General features: G+C 55.8%; 2 protein-coding genes across 5 annotated transcripts in view; one reads left to right on the forward strand and one right to left on the reverse strand.

Annotated features, from left to right (window-relative positions):
- The first annotated feature begins 1,237 nt into the window (after positions 1 to 1,237).
- On the forward strand, positions 1,238 to 7,500 carry KCNK15 (potassium two pore domain channel subfamily K member 15). 2 transcript variants are annotated; one of them, XR_007405504.1, is made up of 3 exons: positions 1,238 to 1,552; positions 5,450 to 6,529; positions 6,607 to 7,500. XR_007405504.1 is itself a non-coding variant. In XM_025470179.3 (2 exons), the coding sequence occupies exons 1-2, from the start codon at positions 1,270 to 1,272 to the stop codon at positions 6,160 to 6,162; spliced, it is 996 nt and encodes a 331-aa protein (XP_025325964.1). In that variant the 5' UTR covers positions 1,238 to 1,269; the 3' UTR covers positions 6,163 to 7,500. The 2 variants fall into 2 exon arrangements, 1 of the variants encoding a protein (XP_025325964.1); XM_025470179.3 differs by having other exon boundaries at positions 5,450 to 7,500.
- RIMS4 (regulating synaptic membrane exocytosis 4) overlaps positions 6,973 to 19,772 on the reverse strand; it is an 88,577-nt gene continuing 75,777 nt past the window's right edge. For all 3 annotated transcript variants that reach the window (XM_025470182.3, XM_025470180.3, XM_025470181.3), the window contains 4 exons: positions 15,280 to 15,392; positions 14,890 to 14,991; positions 14,148 to 14,287; positions 6,973 to 11,530 (listed from right to left, as the gene is read on the reverse strand). In XM_025470182.3, the coding sequence (XP_025325967.1) occupies positions 11,312 to 11,530; positions 14,148 to 14,287; positions 14,890 to 14,991; positions 15,280 to 15,392 (574 nt within the window). In that variant the 3' untranslated portion in view covers positions 6,973 to 11,311. The remainder of the gene's footprint in view (positions 11,531 to 14,147; positions 14,288 to 14,889; positions 14,992 to 15,279; positions 15,393 to 19,772) is intronic.

The following is a 19,772-nucleotide window of genomic DNA, read 5'->3' on the forward strand; positions in this document are numbered from 1 at the left end:
CATCATCTCGAGTCCCCCTTTGCCCTCCAGATCCGGCCCATCAGCAGGGGCTCCTGCTCCATGCATCAGGGTAACACCAGCTGGGGTAACGGACTGCCCCCATTGCCTCGGGGCTCCACACAACAGGAGCTCAGAATCGGTGCTCCTGGTCATTCGGGCACCCGGGCTCCGTCCACTGTGGCTGTGCCCTCTCCTAAAGACTCCACCTCTCTGCATTCAGTCTGCAAGTGGGGGAGAGAGAGATAGAGCATGGCACGGGGAAGGCCAGGCCTGGAAGTTGACATAGGTCACTTGTGCCCACATGCTGTTGGCAACAGTTGTAAGTGCAAGGGAGGCTGAGACATGTGGCTGGGCGTGTGTGCCCAGCTCCAGCTCCCCACCACATCTCAGATCCATGGGCTTCTCCGCACCTCCGTCCCTGCCACCCACCACCACCACCATGCACGTGGACGACAAGAGTCTCCTAAATAGCCTAACTCTTAGCCACCACCCCTTTCCCACAGGACAGCCAGGATGCTCTCAAAAAAAAAAAAAAAAAAGTCAATCTGATCACTGGCATGTGTTTTCTGGATACAGCCTTTCTGGTCTAAGGGACTATAAGACCCTGTGTGAAGTTGCCACCCTACTGTCCTGCTCCCAGCTGTTCCAGCCCCAGCAGGCCAATTCCCCAGCCACGCTGGTTCTCTGCTTATGGGCCTTGCACCTGCTGCCTGGACCCTCCCTCCCCAGTCACTCCTCAGGGAGACCTTTCCCACCACCTCCGCCAGCGTCCCCCCGCCCAGGAACGGTTTCCCTTCTGTCTCCCACTTGTCTCCCACTGTGTGTCTGTTAGACAACCCTCCTTTCTAGGATACCAGCTCTGCGGACCCCAAAAAGCTTGTTTGCCCCAGTCGGTGCTCAGTAAAGTTTTGTCGGATGATTGAACAAATGAATGACTGGCCCAAGGTCCCAGGACCATAGTGGTGGGGACCGGACACCTGCAGACCCGGGCTTTGGGCGCTCGCTCGCCCCAACTGTCCCTGCGGGCAGACACCTGCGCCCCCGAGCGCCCGGCGGGTAAACAAAGGCAGGGGACTGGGGGGGCAGGAGGAGCCCGCTCGGCCCTCCTCGCCGCCCCGCTCCCCGAGGCCCCGCCTCCACCCCCCCACCCCCGCGTCCGGCCGCCGCAGCCCGCTCGGGCGGCGCGCGCGGGGCGGGGGCGGGGGCGGAGCGCGGGGCGGCCGTCGGGGCGCACGGCCGGGCCCGGGGCGCGGGGCCCGCGGCGCCGCCATGAGGCAGCAGAGCGTGCGCACGGCCGCGCTCATCCTGTGCATCCTGTCCTACCTGCTGGTGGGCGCCGCGGTCTTCGACGCGCTCGAGTCCGAGGCGGAGCGCGGCCGGCAGCGGCTGCTGGCCCAGAAGCGCGGCGAGCTCCGCAGGAAGTACGGCTTCTCGGCCGAGGACGACCGCGAGCTGGAGCGCCTGGCGCGGCAGGCCGAGCCGCACCGCGCCGGCCGCCAGTGGAAGTTCGCCGGCTCCTTCTACTTCGCCATCACCGTCATCACCACCATCGGTGAGCGGCCCCGCGCGGCCCCGCGACGCCCCGGGCGCGAAGCCCCCTGCGGTCCTCCGCCCGCGCTCCGCCGAGGGGCCCGGCGTGCACGCGGGCGGGCGGGAGGAGCCAGGGGCCCAGGCTGGCGCGGAGGCGGCACGCGGGGTGCTGCGGCCACCTCCGGGGGGACCGTGGAGCGGGCGGCGCGCAGTGGCCGCAGGTGGAGGCTTCCCCGCCCGGCCGCCTCGCCCTCGCCGCGTGACCTCAGGCGACTTGCTTAACCTCCTGAGCCTCACTTTTCCCCTCTGTAAAATGGAGCTTGCGGATAGGCCTGATGTCAGGGCTGCGCTAAGATCATCATTGCCAAGGGGCTAACGGCTGCAGAAAGTTTTAGCGCAGGGTCTGACACATAGAAAGCACTGGAAAGGAGAGATGGATTTTTGTATTATAATTATGCTGCTACTCCGTGAGAATGGCATCCAGTCTGTCTTAGTCACTGCAGTGTACCCAGCCTAGCGCATAGTAGACACTCAATAAATATTTGTGTAAGGGATGACTGATTATCACAAGCTTTGGACCTCACCCTCGGGGATCCAGAGCAGTTTCTCTGCAGCATCTGGACCGTCAGCCGTTGCCATGGCTACCGTCTGGCTGGTACCTGCTGAGCTGGGGAAGCAGGAATGGAGTGGAGCAGGCTCTGCAGGGCTCCAGGCCGGGTGTCAGCTGCTTCCCGGGTCCCAGCTGTGGATGTCTAGGCACACACACCACCACCACCCCGGCCCGGCCCCAGGGCTTGGATCACCACTCTGAGCATTGGAGAAAGTTTTTTTCATAATGCCCCAGCAAGTGAGCGTGAGCTGTGGGTTAAGAACCTGGCAATTACATAGCCCAGACTTCTGTTCTCATCTCTGTCACCTCCTGTCTTCTCTGGCAATTGGATGTACCTCTCTGAGTCCTAGTTTTCTCGACTGCAAATGCAGTTCTTGCTACCTCCCTGGGTGGTTGCCAGGTTTAAATGAGGTCAAGTGTGTAAAATGCTTGGCACGGTGCCTGAGGCTAATTAGGCACTATTAATTAGTAATAATAACATTTCATTGTTTGCCAGCTGTGGGCCCAGCTCCCATTTAGCCCTTTATGCCTCCTGTCAACATGCTTCCTAGGCACCTCTGCTTCCCTACCTGGGGTCAGCCCTAGACACTCCCTGTTGCCATGCCAGCGGGTGGGACCCCATCCACCTCTTTTCTGCCCACCCCCACACTATCCAGAGGCCTTTGGTCTTCTCTGCTGGCAGCTCCTCTGTGGCATTTGGGAGCCTGAGGAAAGGGACCCAGTGGAAACAACCGGAATATTGCCTTTTCTGGCCACCTAGGGGCGCCAGCTCGTGCCGTGTGATCAGGCTGCATAAGCCAGCCTTGCAGAGAGCTGGTCGCCAGAACTCAGGAGCTAGAGTTCTGTGTGGATGAGAGAGGCGCTGAGCAGCTGTGGAGGAGAGTGGTTAATGGCTCAGGCCCTGGGATCTTTGGGCAGCTCCTCACTCTGAGCCTTGGTTCCTCCTCTGCAAAATGGGGATCATAATATCATCTCCTACAGTTATTGGGGGGGGGGAGTACAATAATCTCTGTAGAGTACCTAGCATGCTTAATTATTTTCATCATTCGCTTCACTCTGTCAAAGCCTGACATAGCCCCCAAACAGCTGGAAACAGCACTGCCCCGGCACCTGACTGCCAAAGAGGCTCCTCTGTCTCACACTCAGCACTCCCTTCGGTTAGATTTGATTACTGATGATGATGATGAGGATTAATTATTAAACTTTCATTGAACCCTTAGTCTGTGTCCAGCTCTGTTCAGGACACTGGTGACTAGGGACACAGGGAAGTGATTGGCATGGTCTCTGGCCTCAAGGACCTCACAGTCTAGTGGTGGATGGAGCTCCCCCAATAACAGATGGAGACAAACTGACATGAGGAGTCATGGGTCTTTAAAACATGTACTGTGTTGATATTTTGAATAAATTATACATGCACACAGCACACACTCCACGGGCTACAGAAGAGGGGAGAATGAAAAGGGAGTCTCCCTCTCACCCGGTCCCTCAACCCATAAATTCCTTTCCCTGGATTAAATATAGTCATCAGTTTTTTGTGCATCCTTCCGGACATATTCTCTGCTCATGAATTCCTTTAAAACACTTCCATTATATAGACATTAGGTTGTACCCACTGTTTTTTGTCTCTCGCTTTTTTCACTTGATATTTTTTGGTGATTTAAAAAAAAATCCCTAAAAAGCTGTGTCACCTTGGGGTGCCTGGATGGCTCAGTCAATTAAGTGTTGGACTCTTGATCTGAGCTCAGATCTTGATCTCAGGGTCATGAGCTTGAACCCTGTGTTCCAGCCTACTTAAAAAAAAAAGAAAAAAAAGCTGTGTCATCTTTTCCGTGGCTGTAGAATGGGGGTTCTCGACCTTGGCACTATTGACGTATTGGACTGGGTAACTCTGTTGTAGGGCTGGCCTGTGCATCATGGGATGTTTAGCAGCATCCTTGGTCTCTCTGCCCACTAGAAGCCAATAGCACACAGCCACCACCTCCCAGTTGTGACAACCAGAAGTGTCTCTAGCCATTGGCAAATGTCCCCCTGGAGGACAAAATTACCCCTCGTTGGAGCCACTGCTATGGAGGGCTCTGTCATTCGGTGAGCACCATGATTTATTGCACCAGACCCTTCTTGATGGACTCTTGGGTTGTTTTCACCATAAGCAGCGATGCTTCAGTGACGACCCACATGCCTACCACACTTTGCACACGTGTGTCTTGGAGGACTAACTTGCTAATTGTGGAACTGCACGACCCAAGGGTTTGTACATTTACACTTTGGCAGATGGTGCCCATTTGCTAGAGGAGGCGTATTCTCTTGGGCAAAGGCTCACCTGACTTTCCTGGGTTATGGACTCCTTTGAGAAAGCCACGAAAGTTTTCACTGCTCTCGCCAGGAATGCTCATTTCCTGCTGATGGCACAGTGGTCCAGGATTCAAGGAAGCCCTCTCCTGTGTAGGTCTCCTGTGACAGTGAAGAATTGCTACACCAGACTGAAGAAATACTTAGGGATGTGGGAAGAAGTGGGCTAGGGGGAGTGGGGAAAAGGGTTTCAGGGGAGGGAAGAATCATGAGAAGAGGCAAGTGGAGGTGGGGTGTGCTGGTTGGGGAAGCAACGCGGGGTGAGGCTGGACAGGTTGGGGGGTGGGAGTCAGACGCCTCGTGAGAACTGGTGGGTGCTTTACCCTGTGGGTACTGGGGCATCATGGAAGATTTTGCTTTTTAAATCAGGGCATCATTTACACACAGTGAAACGCACCATTTTCCAGTGTAGCAGCCTTCTGCAGAGTTTTGACAAATGAGGGCCTGTCAGGCAACTGCAGCCACCACCAAGACCTAGTAGGCTTCCATCACCCCCGAATTTGCCTTGCCTCTTTCCAGTTAACCCCTCCTCCAACCACAAGGACTGGCAACCACAGATCTGCCCTCTGTCCCCACAGTTTTGCCAGAACGTTTCCAGAATGTCATTTCAACGGAACGGTGCAGTATGTAGTCTTTTGAGCTTGGCTGACGCAGCTGAGATCCACCCTTTGCTGGGCAGGTAACCCTCTTGGTGCCTTTCTGTTCCTGAACAGATGCACTGGGTGGACGTTCCGCAGGTTCTTTGCCCGTCCCGTCCCCCCCCCCCCGACCGAGGGAGGACGGTGGGTTGTTGACAGTTTGGGGCGATTAGGGATAGCGCGCGAGGTCTCAGAGGCGGGGAGCGACCTAGTTAGAAGCAGGAGCTTCGGGGAGGCTGCGCCGGGGCGGGGCCGGGGCGGGGCCGGGGCGGGGCCGGGGCGGCCGCGGCGGGCGCTCACCGCTCCCCTCCTCTCCCTCCAGGGTACGGCCACGCGGCGCCGGGCACGGACTCGGGCAAGGTCTTCTGCATGTTCTACGCGCTCCTGGGCATCCCCCTGACGCTGGTCACCTTCCAGAGCCTGGGCGAGCGCCTGAACGCGCTGGTGCGGCGCCTCCTGCTGGCGGCCAAGCGCTGCCTGGGCCTGCGGCGGCCGCGCGTGTCCCCCGAGAACATGGTGGTGGCCGGGCTGCTGGGGTGCGCCGCCACCCTGGCCCTCGGGGCCGCCGCCTTCGCGCACTTCGAGGGCTGGACCTTCTTCCACGCCTACTACTACTGCTTCATCACCCTCACCACCATCGGCTTCGGCGACTTCGTGGCGCTGCAGAGCGGCGAGGCGCTGCAGAGGAAGCCGCCCTACGTGGCCTTCAGCTTCCTCTACATCCTCCTGGGGCTCACGGTCATCGGCGCCTTCCTCAACCTCGTGGTCCTGCGCTTCCTGGCGGCCAGCGCCGAGGCGCCCGAGCGCGCCGCCCGCCGCCCCGGCCCGCTCCGCGCGGGGGCGCCCGAGAGCCGCGGCCGCTCCCCGCCCCGCCGCCCCCGGGCCCGCGCCCGCGGCTCCGCCTCGGTCTCCTCCCGCGCGCAGCGGCCGCAGCCGGGGGCCCGCGACAACCTGGGCTTCTCGCCTCCCTCGAGCCCCGGGGCCGTGGGCGGCGGCGCGGCGGGCAGGCCCCCGGCCCGGCGGAAGTCCATCTGACGGGCGGCCCGGCCCTGGCCGCGGCCCCGGGCCACCGGTCAGCGCCGCCGCGCCCCGGGACTTGGGCCCTCCCTCCTCTCCAAAAATAGAGTAAAGCCCCAGCGGAAAACCCCGGAGGTGCGAATCCCCGGTGGTCCGCGTGGTTTGGGGAAGGCGTGGCCACGTCAGCCTCCCGGGAGAGGCTGCCCGGCCCCGGCCCCGCCGCCCGCCGCCGCTCCCCTGCTGTGCAAGGGGCAGGTTCTCCGCGGGGCCTTGGACGCGGGCCCCCGCAGGTGAGGCCAGCCGCGCACCCCGGCAGGAGCCTGACCCGTGTGGACCTGGAAGCATGTCCTGTCCGCGCTGCTTGAAGCCCCTCACTGGCCCACGTGTGAGTGAAGCGCGCCCCCTCCTCGGGGCCCCCTCCCCCTCCCCCCCCCCCCAGTCTGATACTCTGTCCCTGGCCAGTGCCGCCCCAGGACGAGAGGGGGCCTTGCTGACACCCGCATCCCTGGGGCACCGGACGCAGCAGCATGCCCTGGAGGAGCCCTCGTCTGGCGGCAACTGTGAGATCTGGGTCCTGCCAACTGCCCACCATGTGACCTTGGGGACTGTCATCCCCGCCCTGGGCTTCGGTTTCCACGGCTGTAATAGGGCTGCGGTTCACCTGGAATCCGCTCCCCACCCCGCTGCATCTCTGGAAGGGTCACGTGCCCTGCCCCCTGCGACGCCCCTGGTGGCCCTGCTGGCATCCTGTAGCACTCTGCTCCTCCGAACACCAACTCCCCTTGGCTTCCCGGACAGAACTCTCCATACAAAGCAGAGCCAGCCAGGTTAGAAAAGCCAAAAACTTTTAATTTTCAACATGAGCTACATGGTCATGAACACAATGCAACATGGCCCGCTCCAACCCAGGCCTCCCCCCGCCCCAGGGAAACCCTCCCTCCCCAAAGTCCCGAGCAGCTCCCGCTCCCGGAGAGGGAGTGAGGGAAAAAATGGGTGGATGGAAAGGCCCCCAGCCCATGGACCCGGGGTCTGGCCTCCCTGCTGCTCATTCAGGAGGCAGCCAGGGAGTGAAGCGGTTCCAGATGTCAAGCCTGAGGCCCCGGGTTCGAGTCTCCACTTCGCCCTCACAGAAGCTAGGAGCACAATGGACACGGTCCGCCTCCCCCCACAGGGTTGGTGAGTCCGATGAGCTCATGGACATGGCGGCTTTCCATCCACTCCTAGGTGCTGCTGTACAGACAAGGGGCCCTCCCAGAGAGCCAAGGGAATCATTACAGGGGAATGTGGGGGGGCTTGCTCCCCTGGGCCTGGCACAGTGCTGCTGCTCAATAAATAAATGCAGGTGGCCTTGCCTGACGCAACAGCTGTGCTCCAAGGTGGGGGTGGGGGGCTCGGCGCCGCCTCTGGACACAGGTGCCCAGGAGCTCCTGGTTTAAGGAACTGGATGGTGAATCAGCTTGTAAAGTGCGTAACCACCCCTTAAACTACCTGCCTCACCTCCTCACATCACTCTGAACTGCTGCAGAACTGAGTTCTAGTCCCGGCTCCACCATGAACCCACAGTGGGACCTTTGAAGGTACCCTCCCCCCCCCAGGGCCTCAGCTCCCTCCTCTTTACATTGGAGCTCCTAATACTGATCCCCTTTACTGCCAGGGGCTCTACTGAGGCTGTACGTGACAGTGACAGTGACGTAAAAGCACTATAGGAAGGCCAGATCTTGTTACAGCTAAAGGTCTTGTGAGGCTTTCCCTAAGAGGAGCTGTGCCACGGCCACCTCATTCCCACACAGCCCTAGACGGGAAGGGGGTGCTTCTCATCTCCCTCACGTTGGTCCTACAGGGTTATGACCCCCTCAGTGGGAGCCCCTACCTGGACACTGAGACCTGAACCAAACCCTGTGCACCCTCAGTCAGCTGGGCCAGGCCTAAAGAGAGCAAAGTCTCTCTGGCAATTCTCTCCCCCAGACCTGGGCCCGCAGAGATGGAATCACACAGGCTGGGGGCCCCACAGCTTAAAGACCACAAGTACCTATCATGGCAGGTGTGCCCGGGCAGTGGCTTCCTGTCCCAGGAAGGAGGGAAGCAGGACAGAGCCCCTGTCTTGTCTGTGGCTCCTCTGCTGAAGGGTCTTGGGCAAGTCACTTCCTGACTCTGGGCTTTAACTGCCTCACCTCTCAGATGGGCTGCAATTTGCCCTGCCCATCTTTTCTGGGCCGCTGGAAATCTCTACAGAGAGAAGGGAGGAGGAAGTGTCGTGGGAAATGCAGCCCCACTGGTTCTGCTCTGGCTCAGCCTCAGCCTCAGGTGGGGGGAGGCCCAGGCTGGGGGTGCCACTGAACTCACAGGCGACCCCAGAGGCAGGCCTCGGTCCTCACCTATAAAATGGACTTCGTGAATGGTCCCCGAGGCCCTCCCCCATGTGTACAGAAAGCAGATTGTGGCAAAGGGAAAATGGAGGCTTCCTCCCACGGTAGCCTGTGACCTTTGGCCCAGTGATTGAAAAAAAAGAATCAGCCCCTAGTGACCCCAGCTCCTGGCTCCCAGCTCTCCACAATTCCACTTCTCAGCTACTCTCCAGATGGAGTACGAGCTGGCAAAAGATCAGACAGCAGTAGAGACAGGCTGGGTTTGAAGGTTCCCCAAAGCTAATGCTGAGAACTGCCACCCCCTCCCCCAAACCCCCATCTCTTGGTGAGGACAGACAGTGGTTCCCACACCAAATGGTCAGAGCCCCTTGGAAGCGGGGCACGTGCTCACAATGATGATACAAAGAAACAGGGCTCTAGCCCCCACCCCACCCCACCAGGAGGTGAACTGAGATTTCACAGAACAAACAAGAAAGTCATTGAGGGGGGCCCTCGGTGACCACCCCCAGGATGTTGTTATTGCTTTGGAGCAAGCTCTCTCTCTTTATAAAGGCTGTGCAGACCCCAGAGGGTAGGCTCGGGCAGGAGTGGGGGGCACGGGGGCACCGAGGCCTCTCTCCCTCTGTGTGGGACAGCCAGGGTCTGCCCCCCCGTCTTTGAAAAGCTACCCCTGAACAACCAGAGCAGGGACGGCTGGAGAGAGAAGGCGCTCTCCTGGCTCAAAATATTCCGAATGATGAGTAATAAACGAACAGCAGAGAAATCACACTGGTTAAAAAAAAAAAAAAACAAACAGGGGAGGGGCTGATTCTGGGCCTCAGATCTGAGGCCATCCAGAGCCCTGCTGCCTCCTGCCCCAGCCTCGGGATTCCACCCAGCACAATCCCAGGAAGCTTGGGCATCTCCGTCTCCCCTTCCCAGTGCAGCATGGGAAGCTCCATGGAGGCGGTATAACTCATCCAGAACTTTAAAGGCTCCCCAGGGCTTAGACAGGCAGAGGGAGGAGAAGGGAGAGAAAGGGAGGGAGGTGGAGAGAGAGGAAGGGGTCCCAGGTGGAAGAAATTGCCTGGTCCATAGCCTGCAGTGAGGCCAAGGACCAGGCGGGGCTGAACACCGCTGGGCATCCCCAGTGGAAGATGACATCGTCCCGTGGAGCCCAGGCCTCTCCACCAAGGCCCACAACCCTCCGGGGTCCTTCACAAATAAAACCAGTACCAAAGATAATGCATCAGAACATCTGAGTATAAGGGGCAGCTCCAGCTACAACCCTGGGGTAGGGGGTGTTGGGGAGGGAAGAGGAAGGGCTGGCCTCCCATGAACCAGGCTCCAGGCCCAGACCCAGACTAGTGAGGAGACAGCCGTCTCCTGGAATGTTCTGGTGCCTCCTCTCCACCCCCGTCCTGGAACTCTGCAAGGACTATATGCAAGCTAAGAGCAGGCCCCAGGGCCTGGAACACTAACTCTACCCAGCTAAACTGGACTACGCCCTACACAGCAGGGACTGGGTTAACAAGGGGTGGTGGGCTGCTGGGTGCCTCCCAGGGGAGGTGGCAGAAATGTGCTTCTATAAAGAGGGGCCAACCTGTGTCCTCCCAGCATGCAAAAGGGCTTCCAGAGGCCTCGGGGAGGGCTGGACCAGGAAGGCAGCTACCCAGGCCCGCTTGAGAAGGAATCTCCTGATTCTTACACTCATGAGCCAAGGTAGTTGAGGCCGGGGCAGTGGGTTCTGCCCTTAGTACAGGATGGTTTGTTTAAAAAGACTAAAATAGGGAAGCTCTGTTGCCTCCCCAGACCCCTAGCCTGGAGGCAGAGGGGTAGACAAGAAGACCTTTGACCTCATCCAACGAGGAGGGCTTCTCCTATTTGGGAAACCCTTGCCTTGGCACCACCAGTCAGTCCCAATCCCAACTTTACTCAGGCTCCCTCTCCAGTCCGGCGTCCCCAAAATTCAGAGACGGTGAGTGCTCCGGACTTGGGGTTCTCGAAAGTCAGGGTCCCGCAGTTCTTCCACCAAAACACAGACGACCCAGTTCTTTCCAGTCCACTGTTTCCAAACTAGCTTGTTGCAGTCCCATGGAGCATAGCACCCCGGGGGGGGTGGGGGGGGTTCTGTGCCAGGCTCAGGGCACTGCCTCCTTTCCTTTGGTCCCTGCTGGACCCCCAAATTCCTAGAGCCACCGGAAGAGGGGCAGGCAGGAAGGGACAGACACGGACTCAGACACGCTGCGGCAAAGCTCCTTCCACAGGCAGGCGGAGGGAGGCCGAGCTCCTCTTCAAGCGGGAGGCTCTGGACCTCCCCGGAGCTGGCTCCGGATCCTTGCAGAGCTGCCCCATCGGCTCTGGGGCAGGAGTAGCTGCCTGAACCCGGTACCGCAGGAAAGACACTTGCTGGTAATTGGCACCATGGAGATGGCCGCTGGGTTCTGGACTTGGCTCCGGGCAGCGAGCTTCCGAGGAGGCAAAAAGGGGGAGCAGTCGGACAGTGTCTGGGACGGGAAGATGGTCTGCGCTGCCGCCTCAATCTTTTCCTTTCTCCGGATTGCAGCCACGTCCACCAGGTCAAGAACTGGCCAAGTCAAAAGTGCAGCCAATCCCGTTGGGAGAGGGAAGGTCTCAGGGGGTAGGAGGCAGAGAGGGGGTGAGGAGGGGCCCTGGGGGGGCAGGTTTCCCCATTCTGCTTCCCCGCTATGGGGGAGAACCCCATCCTCCTCTGTTCAATGTGCCCCTGGGCCTGGGGTCCCAGGTTGGGGCTGGGCATTCTCCAGGCCTTGTTGGGGAGCCCCCCCCGCCCCACCCCGGCCCTAAGATCGCTCGCCACAGGGCCCCACGGTGCTCTCAAGGGACAACTGGGACGCCTGCCGGAGCAGGGGGCCCGCGGCGGGGTCCACCATGGAGGAGGTGGGGAAGAGCTTGTACCAGCCCACGGCTAGGGTGGTCAAGTCCAGCTCCTCCAGCAGCACTCGAGCCACACCCATGAACTGCTTCCGCTCCATCCGCCCGTAGTTTCCCCATACGATCACCTGGGGGGGCAAGAGACGCTGCGGTTCAAATCCTGCCAGTGTTGCTCACAGGTCACCCCCGCACCTACTCCATCTCTGAGTCCCGTGGATGCTACTGCCTTAGAATGCCCCAGGCCTGACCGCACTTTCCTGGCTCTGGTGCCACCATTATCGCTCGCCTGGACCACTGGCTTCCTGCCTCCCAGCTAGCCCTCTCCATTCCACCCTCCACATCCTCCGTCTCTGAAGCCAAGCCGGGATGGCTGACCCTACATTGTGAGTCCCCTGCCTGGTCTGCCCCCCTCCAACCCCCACCTGGCCCCCTGCTTCCAGATCCTGGGAAACCCTCCACGTGAAACAAGTTTTAAAAGTGGCTGGTAGAGGTGCAGGTGCTAACTCCCTTCCTTTTCCCAACTGACTCCTCTACAGTGCCTTCCCTGCACTGTGGTCAGTACTCTCTCAGCATAGCCAGTTGGGTGATTCCAGTGGCTGCAGGACCCCCACGTGCTTGCTCTTATGTATCTCCAGTTCTAACTCTGTCCCCTCCGTGAAGGTGGGCTGGCTCCATCATTCCGTAGACCCTGGTGGTTTTCATACACAGCTTCTGGGGTCAGACACATGTAGTAGGTTCAAATCCCAGTCCTGGCTGGGTGGTTTGGGCAAGTCATCTAACCTCATGGGGTCTCAGAGTTCTTGTTTCTAAAGGAAATTATCCCCAGTTTACCTCATGCAGAAGGATCAGAGGGATGGATATAAAAGCTCACTGTAAACTCTCGGCTGCTCCTCAAGCACAGAGTAAGATGAAAACGGTGTGAGCCTATGCTACTGTGACGTGCTTTGTGGCGGGAACTAATCCAAAGCTACACTGGTTTCAAAGTCAATCTTCCCAACAACCCTACAAAATGCTCCCATTTTAGTTGTTCAAACCGAGTCTCGGAGAAGTTAAATCATTTACCAAAGGGGGCTCACCTGACCAATCTTCAGTGCTCCTTGGGTAGCTGCTCAGAGGGTCTACCTCTAATGCACGGATGGATTCATTTTAAACTGGGGTTATGAGCTGAACTGTATTTTCCCCAACTTGATGTTGAAGCCCTAGCCCCCAGAATGTACCTGTATTTGGAGTCAGAGCCTAAGATTCAAATGAGACCATTAGGGTGACCCTAATCCAATCCAACTGGAGTTCTAAGAGAAGGTTAGGACACATGGAGAGACACCAAGGATGCATGTGTGCACAGCAGAAAGACCATACAAGGACACACAGTGGGAAGGTGGCCGTTTGCAAGCCAAGGAGCAAAGTCTCAGAAGAAACTGAATACCCTGATCTTGGGCTTCCAGCCTCCACAACTGTGACAAATAAATTTCTGTTGTGCAAGCCACCCAATCTGTGGTACTTTGTTACGGCAGCCCTAGCAAACTAATACAACTGGTGATCAGATCTCGTGTCTGGTGCTGGTGAGTCTGTCCTGCTCTGACATTCAGAGAGCTCAGTTAGCAACGACCCCTTCCCTATTTCTGCTTCCCCACCCTCTCCACATCCTGGACAGACCATTCTCTGGAGCTTCCCCAAAGATGCTCAGGCCAGAGGCCAGAATGCATGACCTTCATCTAGTAGACGAGACCTGCCCCCTAGATGGTCGTCTGGTGGGTTACATTGTGGCTGCATGCCTCCAGGCTAGAAGACTTTTCCCAAACTTTTTTTGACAGGGATATACAGTAAGACACTTAGAGTGAGGCGCATACGTGGGATTCCCGATTAAGGCAAGTGCCTCTCACCAAATACGGCTTGCCTTACAAAGAATGATAAATGTTTTCTTTCCTATTCCATTTCATTAAACAAGCTAACAAACAAATTTGCTAAGAGGTGCTAACCTTATTTCACAGCTCACTAATGGGTCTTAACCCTCAGGTTGAAAAATCCTGCCCTGGACAGGCTCTGGGCTTCCGGGTTTGGCAAAAAGTCCCACTGTCTTGGCAACTTGTAACACTTTGGGCCTGTCCTCATTTGCTTTTCCTGTCCTCGTTAGAAGCAAGAAATTGAGGCACCAGCTAGAGGTGCCCGAGTAGCAGCTCTGCGATGACGGGCATACGGTTCCCGCAGGCATCTGACCTGGGCCCTGCCGACGCCCACGATGGGCAGCTATTTCCAGCTCCATGTCTGAGTCACCCTTAGGACCCTCCTAATGGCCAGGGGGACAAATGCTTCTCTGGCTCCTCCACACCTCCCAGTCGATTATCTCTGTGCTCCAGGCCCAGCCCTGGGCTTCCAGAGGCTGTTAATAATAACAAGAACAATGGGACAGCCATTTGAAGAACGTTTCCTATGGGCCAAACATATTTTTCTTGCATAATGCATACATTTCGTTGTCACAATAATGTTCTCTGGAGGGTCTCCATCTTACAGATGAAGCATCCCCATCTTATATAGATGAAGCAGCCAAGGCTCAAAAAAGAACTGGTGCCAAGCTGTACCCGTGGAGCTCAGATCAACCACAGAGCTCTACTTCCTCCAGGGGAAGCTCTCCAGAGACTTTCTCTCTTCCCAGGAGTGCCCTCCTCTCCCTCTGGAACTAGGCACACAGACACACACACACACACACACACACACACACACACACACACACACACCAGCGCCCCTCACCTGCAGGACTTTGCCCTGGGGACTCTCAGGAAACAGCAGCACCTGGTTATACAGCGGGTCCAGGGACTTGCGAGCAACTTTGGTCTTCTTCTTGGCAATGCAGACGCCGTTCTCCAGCAGGTAGGCCTTGATATAGGCCGCTGAGGACAGGCCAGTGGGGAGAATTCCAATAGGGCCCTCAGACGGTGGGTAAATGGCTGCCCACCCACTGCTGGGGGCCAGCTGTCCCCTGGGGTTTGAGGAGACAGCCACAGAGGTGGGTGTGGTGGTAGATGTGGATGATGGGGTACAGCCAGGGTTGTGAGAGGCCTACTCTACCCCCTTGGGGAGGGGGGTCCTGCCTGCTTCCTCCCTGCCTTTGCTCACTGTGTACTTCCTGTTTCCTCTCTGCCCCTGATTTGCTCACCCCTTCCCCTGCTTACACATTCATCACTGACACATTCACTAGGCCTGGGTGTGAATGTGTAAGCACCTAGGTAAAGGGGTATAGCTATAAACAGGAAAGATGGTCCCTGTCCTCCAGAAGCTCAAACCAGTGGAAGACCAACAAGGTCAACTGAGAATCTCAAATGTGTCCCCAGAACAAACCCTAAACCACTAGCCCATGTGAGTCACTAGAGTTGGGACAAAGGGAACCCCCCGTAGGTGGGCCTCATTTTCTCTTTTCTAGACCCAGATACCCATCAGGACCTCCTCCCTGACCTCCACCCCTGCCCTGCAGAAGGAAGGGTAGTCCCCACACCTGGCAGTGTCTTGGAGCCTGGCTTGGCCGTAAGCCCCCGAGCCTGGATGATGTCCACTTCGAGCTGGCCATTCCGCTCCTGCAAGCCGATCTCCACGTCTCCTGCAAGACACCCAAGTAAAGGGACGGGGAAGTGGCTTAGAAGCTCGCCCAAGGGCTCAGCCCCTCCTCTCTACTTACAGATGAAACCCCCTTCCCCTGTTTTCAGCTCCAAACAAGACCAGAAACAACTCCGACACAAGTCCCTGGACTCTGCTGAGGGGTTGGCAAGTATGGACAAGGCTCTAAGCTGGGTGCTCAGTGGACTGCCAAGGTTGAGAGGGCAAGGCGAAAGCTGCAAGGCTTGTGCCGCGCCCCCCCCCCACCTCGAACAGCCCTTGGGGCACTTACCCATTGGCGTGGTGGCCAGGGTCTGGCGGCCCACAAACTGTGCTGGCCCCATGCTGCCCAGGAAGTCACTGAACTGCGCGTCTGATGCCAGGCAAACTCCCCCATAGTTAAGGCTGCAAGAAGAAAGGATGAGACAAAACCAAATGTTCCAAGGCATGGACTGAGGACTCTGACGACTCAGACAGAACACCTCTCGGTCCCTGGGAATTCTGTCCACATCTGTCACCCGGCCTCAGGCAGACCGGTGTCCTGTCTCTCCCTCCTCCCTTCTATGTTCATGGCCTTAAAAATCTCCACTTCAGCTCCAAAATTCCAGGGCTTATTAGCTTTTGTGTCCTGTACCATCCCCTCACCTCTCCTCACCAAGCCTCAGCTTCCACCTCCATGAAATGGGTAGGATACCTGCTGTTCTAGGCGATTGTAAGAAACATGGGAGGTGATGCTTGTCAGTGCCTGGCTCCTGTGATTCTAGGGCCACGACACTGTGTGGTCCAGAGACCAGCACCATCGCCCAGGAGCAAATTAGGAATAAAACTGTACCCCCACTCTACCCCTACTGCTGAATCAGTCAGCCTTTAATTTTTTTATTTATTTTTAATTTTTTGAAGATTTTATTTGAGCGAGGGAGAGAGCACAAGCAGAGGAAGTGACAGAGGGAGAGGGAGAAGCAGGCTTCCCACGGAGCAGGGAACCAGATGTGGGGCTTGATCCCAGGACCCCAGGATCATGACCTGAGCTGAAGGCAGATGCCCACCAACCGAGCCACCCAGGTGCCCCTCATGTAGAGTCTGCCTTTTAACAAGAGCCCCAACAGACTTGTTTACACCTGACAATTTGAGAGGCAAAAGACCAGTGGCTCAGCCTCAGAGGTCTCCATTTGTTGCTGCTACAGGGCTGCCCAAAGTCTACTGCCCACTCCCCCTCCAAAAAAAAAACCAAAGTCCTCTGCCCCTTCTGTTGGGAAGGAGACCTCGAATCTCCCTTGAAGAGCCCCCTCTCCAAGGCACTGATTCCCATGGAGCAGAGCAGACCAGGCTCCTTAGTCTGGGCATGAGGTCAGCCTGGCCAATCAGCCCAATCCTTCTCTTGGCTGAACTGGCTCAGAGACCTGCATGTGGCCCAGTTCAGCCCACAGGAATCTAGTTAGGAAGCTTTGTTTTAACTGCGGGGAGTAAGAAGCTCTCTTTTTCCAGCAGACATGAACCTCAGAGAGAAGACTGGAGCCAACTTGCTGCCATCTGGGAATCCATGAAGGAAGCCATCAGACAGGTGGCACTGCATGAGCTCCTGGATCAAGTTCTGCCTGAAGCAAGATACTTCATCTTTTTTTTTTTTTTGTTACATAAGTCAATAACAACTATTATTATTATAAATTATTATTTTCCTTAAGCTGATTTTAGTTTTCTCTCTCGTCTCTGAAATGGGAATGTTCCCATTTCCTGGGTCTGTAGTATTAAATGAGATGAGGCACTGAATACCATGCTTGAGGTGCCCTGCTATCTTTAGGAACAAAACATTGGCAGCCCACTTCCTCATCTGACCCTCACTCCAATCCCAGGAGGTTGGGTCTTCATAGTTATCACCACTATTGAGATGAGGAAGCCCGGGTCCTGCTCCACCTAAAGCCACAGAGTTCACAGGGCAGTTAGTACTTGAATACGACACTTCCAATGCCAATCTCTTTCCACCTGGGCAGGTCCCAAGAACAAAAGTGAGCTTTTAAAAGAAATGATTTTATTTATATATTTGAGAAAGAGAGAGAGATTGAGGGAGAACATGAGCTGGAGGGAGAGGGAGAAGCAGACACCTCACTGAGCAGAGAGCCCGACTCAAGGATCGACCTCACGACTCCAGGATCATGACCCTAGCCAAAGGCAGACAACTAACTGATTGAACCACCCAGGTGCCTCCAATAGCGGACTATTAACAAGTGCCTACTGGGTGCAAGGTTTCTTAGCAACCAGGGAGGTCTCTGAGCAGGAGGAGGAAACCGCCTTGGGGCCCTGAGGGCACAGCATGCTTGGTTCACTGCCTGAGGGCACCCCACCACCACCACCACCACAACCACCAAAGCTCCCCTCTTGGGAAACCTGCTGGGATCTCAGCCTTGAAGGGGCAGGAAGAGCTTCCAAGGAAGGTGCCCCGTCCTGCTTCTAAGCCACTCCGCTAGCCTGCCTTTCCAAGAGTGACAAGACCCTGTACGCTGAGAACCTATCATTTTGTCAGGGAAACGTGTGGCTCTGGGAGAAATGAGTGAAAAGGACAATATAACAAGACACACCCAGTCCCCTCCCCACCTCCCACTTTGGGTTGGGTACTGCAGTACCAAGGGCTTACTATGTGCTAGCACCCTTCCAGGCTCTGGGGCTTATTTAAGTCCTGTCCTCATGGGCCGTATCTTCTTTTTTTTTTTTTTTTAGATTTTATTTATTTATTCATGAGAGACACAGAGAGAGAGACAAAGAGAGGCTGAGGGAGAAGCAGGCGCCATGCAGGGAGCCTGACGTGGGACTCAATCCCAGGTCACCAGGAACCCTGGGCTGAAGGCGGTGCTAAACCGCTGAGCCACCCGGGCTGCCCCTAGGCCGTATCTTCTGGTGTGACTCCTGCTGTTGGGTTCTAGTGAAGCAGGCATGATTTTATTTACCTAACATCAAGGAATCTCAGGTTCAGCAAAGGAAAGCCACTTGCCTAAGATCACACAGGGAGACAGCGGGAGAGGCAAGATTTGAACCTAGGTCTGCCTGTAAGAGGCAACTTTTAGGCGGCTGCCACAGCATACAATAATTGCCCCTTGTCCAGGACTGGTCCCAGTATGTGAAGTGGGCTTCTGGAGGCCTGGTACACTTTTCTGGTGAATACTGTGCTCATCTCTTCCTCCTGGAGAGACAGCTCAACCTGTCTTCCAGCCTTGTAACCAAGTGTGGCCAATGTGAGCTGAAGGCATACAGGCCCCTTCCAGGTCTAACCTATACAAATCTCCTCCATACTGTCTGTTTTATGTCAATCTCAGCCTATGGATAGTAATGCCAAAGGCTAGAAATGCCTGGGGCATTCACCTGGGCCTCAGTGCTTGCCATAGACATCTCCCCTCTCCAAACCAATGTTACCACAGGACCAACCCTTGTGGTTCTTATGATGATTGCAAGATACCTTTCAGCAACAATCATCAGGAAACTGAAAAAATAAAGGCTTATTACCTACAAGACCTGAAAATCGCACAGCACACATGTGGCTACATAACAAGGTTGTGGGAAGTGGGGCTCGAGACCACACAGACCAGTTCAGCTTTTATTGGGGTCAAGGGTGAGGCCTAGAAGTTCAGGCTCACTCTTTATTGGTGAATTTAAAACATAGGAGTGGGAATTTAAAACACAGGAAGAGAAAAGACCAGTGGCCCAAATGGCCAGTTATCGAAATCAACCAAGATTTCTAAATCAAAAGAGCCTCAATTGTGGGGGAGGTGGCCTGGCTCTGTGTGGCTGACAAATTTGTTTGCCTCTTTGAAATGAATGCTTCAGCAATCAAAGCTTAAGTCAGGCACTGCATTACAGAAAAAAAAAAAAAACCCGCAAAACCCCAACTCTCAGGGCTCACAGGACACCATCTCACACCCAATAAAATGGCTACTATCAAAAACAAAATAAAATTAAGAAAACAAAAAAACAAGTGTTGGCAAGGATGTGGAGAAATTGGAATCCTTTGCACTGTTGGTGGGAATGTAAAATGGTACAGCCGCTATGTAAAACAGTACGGCAGTTCCTCAAAAAATTAAAAATAGAATTACCATATGATCCAGCAATTCCACTTCTGGGTGCATGCCAAAAAAATTGAAAGCAGGGTTTCTGAGACACAGTTGTACACCCATGTTCATAGAAGCATCATTTGCGATAGCCAGAAAGTAGAGACAACCCAAGTGTCCTCAGTGAAGGGATGGTTTATACATACAACGGAATATTATTCAGCCTGAACAAGGAAAAAAGTTGTGATATATTTTACAACAGGGATGAACCCTGAAGATGTTATGCTAAGCAAAATAAGCCAGTCACAAAAGGATAAATACAATATGATTCCACTTATATGAGGTATTCAAGTAGTCAAATTCAGAGACAGAAGGATGGTTGCCAGTGTCTTGCTGCGGGAGAATGAAGAATTAATGTTTTATGGGGACAGAGTTCACTTTAACAAGATGAAGAATTCTGGAGGTGGATGGTGGTGAGGGTTGCACAATGTGACTGTACTTAATGCCACCAAACCGACACACTTAAGAATTGTTATGATGGGGCGTCTGAGTGGCTCAGCCGGTTAAGTGTCTGACTCTTGATTTCGGCTCAGGTCATGATCTCAGAGTTGTGAGATCAAGCCCCACAATGGGCATGAGCCTGCTTAAGATCCTCTGTCTCTCCCTGTGCCCCTCCCTAAATCCCCCTCCTCTCCAAAAAGAAAAAAAAAAATTGTTACAATGATGGGTGAAGGGCAGGGGGTGGCCCAGG

The sequence above is a fragment of the Canis lupus genome, chromosome 24 (assembly GCF_003254725.2).
Source record: "Canis lupus dingo isolate Sandy chromosome 24, ASM325472v2, whole genome shotgun sequence".
NCBI classification, from domain to species: domain Eukaryota; kingdom Metazoa; phylum Chordata; class Mammalia; order Carnivora; family Canidae; genus Canis; species Canis lupus.